General features: G+C 45.0%; 1 protein-coding gene across 1 annotated transcript; it reads right to left on the reverse strand.

Moving 5' to 3' along the window:
• Positions 1-6916: 6916 nt before the first annotated feature.
• Positions 6917-8527, reverse strand: LOC121276370 (E3 ubiquitin-protein ligase NHLRC1-like). The gene has a single exon (XM_041184698.1). The coding sequence runs from the start codon at positions 8173-8175 to the stop codon at positions 6973-6975; it is 1203 nt and encodes a 400-aa protein (XP_041040632.1). The 5' UTR covers positions 8176-8527; the 3' UTR covers positions 6917-6972.

Genomic DNA, 8527 nt, shown 5'->3' on the forward strand with positions numbered 1-8527 from the left:
TTTATGAAGAAGATATGTGTTGGAAGATCAGCTCAAGGTCAAATAGGATGCTGACTAATAAATGTAGTCTACCACTAAGCAGTGTTTGAGGCTGAATGTCATGCAAAACAGCTATTGGAAGCGGAAGATGATCAAAATTGATGGAAATTAGCATTTGAATAGAGGTATGTTTAGTTGGGCATCAACAATCTTTCAGAATATCACCAAAATAGCCGTTCCTCATGGGAGAAAATGGAGTGTGCTGGAGTTTATTCAAACTTAACAGCCATCATAACCAAGCCCAGTTTTATTCTTTCTCAGCATCCAAACCTTAACAGTTCATGTCGTCTGCTCTCTGGATTGAATAAGGCTTGAGGTGCTCAAGGCATATTATTTAATTTTTTTTTACTTTTCATCCTAACCCTATCCTATTTATTTAACTTTGTTTTCTCCCAGTTTTCTCCTTGAAATTCATTTATTTCATCCGATCTGTAAGAAATGGGAGCGCTCGTACACTTCTAATGACTGCCCTATTGCCATTACATCTGTTTTCCAAAGATATGAAAACTGGTATTGACTCTCAAAATATCCTTCCACTCAAAAGCTCTAGCCTAATCTATTATTAAGTGTGGATTTTCATCTGACCAGTCCACTGGTGATCTTGCTAGCATAATTCTGTTCTTCAACACCTCAGAATGTAATCTGCCTTTGCCTTGGAAATCTCTAAAGTCTTTGTCTCATGCAATCCTAAACAAGCTGCCCTACCACCAAGAAGTTTGATTTCCTCTTGCAAACATTTCACTTCACTTCTTAACTCTATACAAAGCCTAAATTGAATAGCTTCTTGTGGCATCTCTCTTGCACTTCAAGACAAGATCTGCCACCTCAAATTTGATCCATCTCTAACTGCCAGCCTCAAACACTTTCCCTCTCACATCCATTCTTGTCTCTATTTTGTTGATACTACTATGGGCAGTTTTTCTTCACATTTTCTCTTTCGTTATTTTCTGAACTAGAAATTAGCTATCCTACTTAGCCTTTCTTCTCCTTCTTGCATCTTTATTGTGCTGGAAAGTCAAGACTCAACACACAATCTCCTGCTGTAGCTCAGTCAGCTACGTAATCTCTAAACCGTGGAACTGGTAACATTTCTCAATACTTCCCTCCTCTTGCAATCATCCACCTTTTAAAGCACATGTCTAAAATTACATTAATAGATCATGCTGCAAACATCAATGGTTCTATGGCAAACACTAACTTTCTGATCTCTTTTTCTTTTACTCTTTTCAACCTTAGTAGTGCCCTGTACCATGGACTTTAGCTTTTCATCATAGTTTGATTTTAAGATTTTTTTATTAGTCCCTAGCCGCTGGATTCCAGAGCAAATTGCCACAATCACATCACTGTGCTAAATGAGAATGGGTAATAGATTGAACCTATATCCTCAACATCCTGTGCATTTTCATGGTGCATTTAACACTGAATGTTTGGGGTTATCCTAGCTAGATGTAGGTCTAGTAAACTTTGCCGCTTGGGATTCCCAGTAGCTTCAACAAGAGCAAAAAAGGAAATGGGAAAATTGACATTAGTGTCATATTTCCCTTTCCCTGCAGAGAATACGACCTTTCCAGAAACAAAAGTTGCTCTAGGGTCATCAAAAGACCCTCTGAGCCTCCCCAAATAGATATTCCCAGACCTAAGTTTTTAACATACCGCATGTGATATTTTTGTTTATCTGAATCATCTCAATTAAGTTAAATATACAAGAAGTAAACAACACTTACTCATTATGTGCTTCATTTAATTCTGGCACAAAATCAAATATGCTGCCAAATGTTGAAATTATTTGGTTTATTCCAAGAATTCTGTAACTGAAAGGAGGTGTTTATTTTACTGAACTACCCAATTTTATCAAGTAAGAAATCTGGTGAACCGCTAGTTGAAAATACTCTGGGAGAGTTTAGTTTGTAAATAGCTACCTACATAAGAATGTAAGAAATAGGAGCTGGAGTAGGCCATTCAGCACATTGTACCAGCTCAGCCATTTAATAAAATCATGACTGATCTGATACTATGTGATCCTGTAAAGTTCTACTCTGAGTTTTGTTATAACTGAAGTGGAATGGAATGATGTAATTTAAAGAAGCTTTCTGTACAAAATGAGCACTAGTGGACTGTAATTGCTAACCATTAGGTCTAAACAATGACTGTAACATGGGATAACCTAGACACACTAGTAATTGCCCCCTGAAGTCTCTTTTTTATAAAACTTTTAGGAGATGGTTCAATTAAGTACACTAGTTGATCTCCTGTGGTGTAAAAGATCAAATAGAATTTTGTTTCCTTTGCTGTCATTATGCTTCTCAAATTCATTGTCTTGCTCTCTATCTTTGTTTGTTTTCCACTTATTGCTCTTTTTTGTACAGTTCTCACAATTCTTTCACCACAGACACTGTAAGATTAATTCTGGTATCTATTATGTTACGATCCCAGCAGAGGTTACCTCTGAACAAGCCTGATCCCAGAGTGGAATCCAGCTTGATAGGTCCTACCTTTTATTTAAAACAAAAACAGAATTACCTGGGAAAACTCAGCAGGTCTGGCAGCATCGGCGGAGAAGAAAAGAGTTGATGTTTCGAGTCCTCATGACCCTTCAACAGAACTTTCTGTTGAAGGGTCATGAGGAATTGAAACGTCAACTCTTTTCTTCTCCGCCGATGCTGCCAGACCTGCTGAGATTTTCCAGGTAATTCTGTTTTTGTTTTGGATCTCCAGCATCCACACTTTTTTGTTTTTATCTCTTATTTATGTTTTTACCTACCTTTTATTTGTTTGTTTAAATAGGTGGAGAATAGCTATTGAATAGAGACACAGGGGTCACCTGATGAACTTTTAACAAAAGACTAAAACATTTATTCAACAAGATGAACTATATTATAATACTCCTTCTCCCACAACTATACCTTTACAAATGTATACAGATTTGTAAGGATAACACAAGTTACAAGAGGTATCTTATACTCTATTATATGCAGCAAGTACACAGTCCATGTGAATCTACAGCACCCTGTGGTCAGGCACACAATCTGAAATCAAGTGACAGATGTCACCTCAACCAGATGCTATGGATCTCTCAACTCCCCTCAGACACTTGTCACACCATGACCAACCAGTCTCACTGAATTCTGTCCTTCACACAAGGGTTTCCAATCTCCACAATCTCACCTTGGAATCTTCTCCCAAACTGACACGTTCTCTCAGATGCCTTCCACAAGGGTTCACTTCCGGGGTTTCGAGCTCTCCTTCTGATGTGCCTCTTCCCTCGTCACCATCTGCATTCAAACTGTCTTCCACGCACTCTGTCTCCCTGACTTAGCTGTCAACAGTACATCACTACTTCACTTGCCCATAGCAAAGAGTTACAGACCTTCAGTTGTCTCTTTGGACCTTCTTGCCTGTTGCAAGCTGTTCTCGCTTTTTATCTGCTTTTTGCAGCCTTTGTCTCTTTAAATCTGAAGCATGGAGCCTTTCTCTCTATCCCTCATTCTTAACTTCACTTAAAAGGACCTTTTCCCAGGTTCCTGACCTTCCTTTGACCAGAAGGTCTTCCAAGGACTTTCCCCTCTTCCACTCCCCTGGGTTTTTCTTTATCTTGGGACTGCCTATCTATGCCCATTGCTCCAGTCTCTCTTGGCAGCAACTTTCAGAATCAACTGTACTCAAACAGCTTTCAAAACGGCTGCTGTTTCTCTTCTGTGTGTCTGTGGGAGGGACCTGCCTCTTGGGCTCCCTGTTGCTAGGCAACAGCCCAATCTTTCTACCTTTGTATGTTTACCTTTACTTTATAGGAGTAATAAAACTTCTCATTAGAAATGCAAGCACCTTTTTAAAGTGAAACTTAAACTCCATTTGAGCTTGCTTAACATAGATACAGAAATACAAATCAAACTTAACCAAACTTAAACTTTAAAGCTAAAATTCATTTCTAAAACCACAAATACCGATATAACTTACTTAAACTATCTCTATTTCCCAACAATTATGTGCTGGAAATGTGCTGCAAAGGTCCACAGGTTGAGCCCTGCTTGAATACTTTCAACCGTAGAGTGGATGGTAGAGACACCTTTCTGAAGGTAGCAAGAGCACAAACAGGATCTCAGCAGCTCTATTGATCAGTTTCAAAACCCTTCAGAATGACCAAAGGTTTAATATAAAATTAAAAAGCTGACCTCATTCAACTGAGGCAGAAATTGGAATCTGACCAATGAGCAATGGGAAGGAAAAATCAGCCAATGTTTGCACTCCAAATTACTCCTGAGTCATTTATATTTCTATCGTGTCTTTAACATGAAATCCCAAGGCACTTCAGAGGAGCGTTATAAAACAAAGTATGACGCTGAGCCAGATAAGGAAACATCAGATCAGATGACCAAACATTTGGTCAAAGATGTAGGTTTTAAGGAACATCTTTAAAAAGGAAAACAAGGTAGAGAGGCAGGGAGGTGTCAGGAGGGTATTCCAGAGCTTGGGCCCTAGGCAACTGAAGGCACAGTCACCACTGGTGGAGCAATTAAAATTGGGGATGCACAGGAGGCTGGAATTAAAATAATGCATATATTTCAGACTGTGGTGGGGGTGGAGAAGATTACAGAGAAGATAAGGAGGGACGAGGAGATGGAGGGATTTGAAAACAAAGATGAGAATTTTAAAATCAAGACATTGCATGACTGGGAGCCAATGTAATTCAGCAAGCACAGGGGTGTTAGGGGAACTGACTAAGTACACAGGCAGTAGAGATTTGGATGACCTTAAGTTTAAAGAGGTTAGAATGTGGGAGACCAGCCAAGCATGCATTGGAATAGTTGAGTCTAGAGGTAATAAAGGCACGAATGAGTATTTCAGCAGCAGATGAGCTGAGACAGGGGCAAAGCGGACGGTCTTAGTGATGGTACAAATGAGGTTGGAAGCTCATCTTGGGACCAAATATGACAGCAAGATTGTGAATTGACTGGCTTAATCTCAGACTGTTGTCAAGGAGAAGGATGAAGTTGGTAACTAGGGAATGGAGTTTGTTTGGTCTGGAGACCAAAACAATGGCTTCAGTCTTTCCAATATTTAATTGGAGGAAATTTCTGCTCAACCAATACTGATAAGCAGTCTGATAATTTAGCAACTGTAGAGGAGTGGAGAGAGCTACTGGTGAGATAGAACTGGGTGTTGTCAGCATATGTGTGAAAACTAATATGCCTTTTGATGATGTCATTGATGGGCAGCATGTAGATGAGAAATAGGAGGGTGCTAAGGATAGATCCATGAGGGGACATCAGAGGTAACAGTGCGGAAGCAGGAAGACAAGTCATTGCATGTGATTCTCTGGCTACAATTAGATAGGCAAGAACGGAACCAAGTGAAGGCAGTTCCATCCAGTTGGGTGACAGTGGACAGGCATTAGAGAAGGATGGTGTGGTCAACTGTAACAGTCCTCAGCTGTGACACTCCTCAGTGGAAAGATCTGTTGCCACTGTCACATGAAGAATGACCACTAACTTGAAAGGGTCAAGGCTAAATGCACCCATGTCAGTTTGGTCAGTTGGTAGTGCTCTTGCCTCCTAGTCAGATGATTGTGGTTTGTCATGCCCAGATGAATCAATCATATAGAATTCCCCTTCAATGGGAAATTTGAAAGTATTCACTGTCAGATGTGCAATCTTTGAGTTGAGTTGTTAAACCCATGCCCCATCTACCTGACAATGCAAAAGTTCCTGTAGCATTATTCAAAAAGGAGCAGGTTTTCTCCCAATGACCCGATCAAAGTTTCTTCCTCAAATAATATAAAAAGCACAAAACAAAAACAGAATTACCTGGAAAAACTCAGCAGGTCTGGCAGCATCGGCAGAGAAGAAAAGAGTTGATGTTTCGAGTCCTCGTGACCCTTCAACAGAACTCAGGGTCAAGAGGACTCGAAACGTCAACCCTTTTCTTCTCCGCCGATGCTGCCAGACCTGCTGAGTTTTTCCAGGTAATTCTGTTTTTGTTTTGGATTTCCAGCATCCACAGTTTTTTGTTTTTAATAACATAAAAAGCAGATTGATAAAAACAAAAACTGCGGATTCCGGAAATCCAAAACAAAAACTGAATTACCTGGAAAGCTTAGCAGGTCTGGCAGCATCAGCGGAGAAGAGTTGACATTTCGAGTCCTCATGACCCTTCAACAGAACTGAGTGAATGTAAAAAGTTTTTCTTCTCCGCCGATGCTGCCAGACCTGCTGAGTTTTTCCAGATAATTCTGTTTTTGTTTTTGTAAAAAGCAGATCGTCTGTCATTCATTCGTTTGTTGCTTCTGGGATTTTGCTTTGTGCAAATTGGCTGCTGTGTTTGCCTCTCTAACCGTGACTGTGCTTCAAAAGTAATCTGATTGGCTTTAAAGATGTGATAAGGCTGTTTTTTGCTTTGATAGAATTACACTCCAAAATAAGTCAGCTTCTTTGGGAGACGAAAGAAAATACAGGAATATTTTAAGTCGACAAAAGAGAAATTCAAGTAAAGAATATTTAATGTGTAATCAGGAATGAAGTTACCATTGACCTTACACTGATACAGTGGAAAAAGCTTGATTAGGTTTTTGCCCTTTAAAGAGCTTTCCCAGTTTTATTCCACATCTAAATTTGTTTTCAGATTTACAGCAAAGTTTATATTTTAAAGTGCGCAGAATCGATGTATTTTCATAATAGCTAGTGGGTTCCTCTCCATCAACGTTTCAAAGAGGAAAATAAAATCTTAGTTCCATTCCAGTGCTTTTATTTTTGAAAAAAAAGTCTTAAATTCGGTCGTCTCCGGGCATTGTGGCTGGACCATGGGTATTAATAATACAAACACATCGTTCAAGCTTTCATCGCCCCTCCACCCCCCCCCCCCCCCCCCCCGCCAAACAATCGCGCGTTTCGGACACGGATGATCAAATCTGGCAGAAGTGGGCAATTCACTCCAGCATCTTCAGCTCTGGCACGGCCCGGCTTGGTTCGGAGCGCCGCGGGTCGTGTACACTTTCCAGGTGTGATCTCCACCGTCCAACACGATCAACGTGTCGTCCCCGGTGCAGGCCAGGGCCACGGGGCGGACAAGGCCACGGTCGATAATGGTCCTGCACTGCCACTTGTCCAGGGTGCCCACGCACAGCACCGTCCTGCTGTCCCCATCGGCGAGCAGCACGTTGCCTTTCGCGTCGACGGCGATAGCGGAGACGCCCATGGGGACGGGGCTGGGTGGGCTCCAGCCCAAGCCGTCCATCTGGCGGACGAGCTGCCCTTGGCTGTTGAAGGTCTTCAGGCACCGCCCTGCTCTCTGCCCGGGGCTGGCCGGGGGATGCTCCACCACGTGGATGCAGCCGTCCAGCGGGCCCACCGCCACCTCCCTGGGGCCGCAGAGCCGCTCGCAGACGCTCTCCTGCTTGAGCAGGGCTCCGCCGGGGAGCTGCAGGGTGAGCTGGAGCAGCGAGCCCCGGGCCGAGTCGGTCAGCACCACCCGCTCAGCGGAGCCGCTGTCCAGGCCCCAGGGGAGGCCGAACCCCCCGTGGATCAGCGCCAGCTCCGCCCGGCCGCCCCGCCAGCTGAACACCTTGACCGAGGAGTCCCCGGCGTCGGTCACCACCAGCAGCCGCCCTCCGCCCGCCACCGCCACGTCCAGCGGGTACCGGAGCCGCCCCCGACCCGGACCCGGGCCCGGCAGCGGGCAGCCGCCCCGCTCGAAGAGGCCGAGTCCTTGCTCCCCGTCCTGAACCACGGCCACCGCACCCGAGCTGCTGCACACCGCCAGCCCCCGGGGGTTGAGCAGCCGGCCCCAACCCCCGAAGACGGCGGTCAGCTCCGGCCGGCCGCCCCCGCGGGGCTCGCTGCCCGCTCCGGCCAGCAGCTCGGCCAGCTGCAGCAGGGGGAGGCATTCGGCGGCCAGCGAGAGCGGCCCGATCCTCCGGCAGAAAGGGCACTCGAGCTGCCCGGCCGCCGCCGCCGCCTCCTGGCCCCGGCGGCGGCACAGAGCCGAGGCGCAGTGCCGGCAGACAGCGTGTCCGCACGGCAGGGCACAGGGTCGGCGGGCCGGGCTGCTGCCGAACCTCTCGAAGCAGACTTTACACTCGAGCACATTGAGCTCGATGTCCCGGATCAGGCTGCGGCGCTGCCGCTCACCCCCAGCGCTGCACATCGCCCGCACGAAGCTGCCGCTTACGATGCTGTTCACTCGCTCCCAGTGTATCTCCAAGACCAGTTTGGTTTTCTCTTCTCTTTCCCCTCATTTCCTCACGTCCTCTACTGGGCAGGGAGCATCCTACAAAGGCAAAATACCCTCAACAACTGGGAGGGCTGGTACCATCCTGGTCACCAAATCTGTCAAGAATTGCCATCACTCTTACTTGACATGTCATGACATCACATCATTCACGGCAGAGAAGGCGGCCATTTGGCTCATCTTCTATGTTGGCTTCCCGTGGAGCAATCAGTGAGTCCTACTCCCTTGCTCTATCCAACAGCCAGTCCTGCAAGCGTTTTTTGTGAAG

The sequence above is a fragment of the Carcharodon carcharias genome, chromosome 3 (genome assembly GCF_017639515.1).
Source record: "Carcharodon carcharias isolate sCarCar2 chromosome 3, sCarCar2.pri, whole genome shotgun sequence".
NCBI classification, from domain to species: domain Eukaryota; kingdom Metazoa; phylum Chordata; class Chondrichthyes; order Lamniformes; family Lamnidae; genus Carcharodon; species Carcharodon carcharias.

What these genes read in the sequence shown, in the direction of transcription:
- LOC121276370 (XM_041184698.1), bottom strand. Translation starts at nt 8,175, where the DNA reads ATGTGCAGCGCTGGGGGTGAGCGGCAGCGCCGCAGCCTGATCCGGGAC.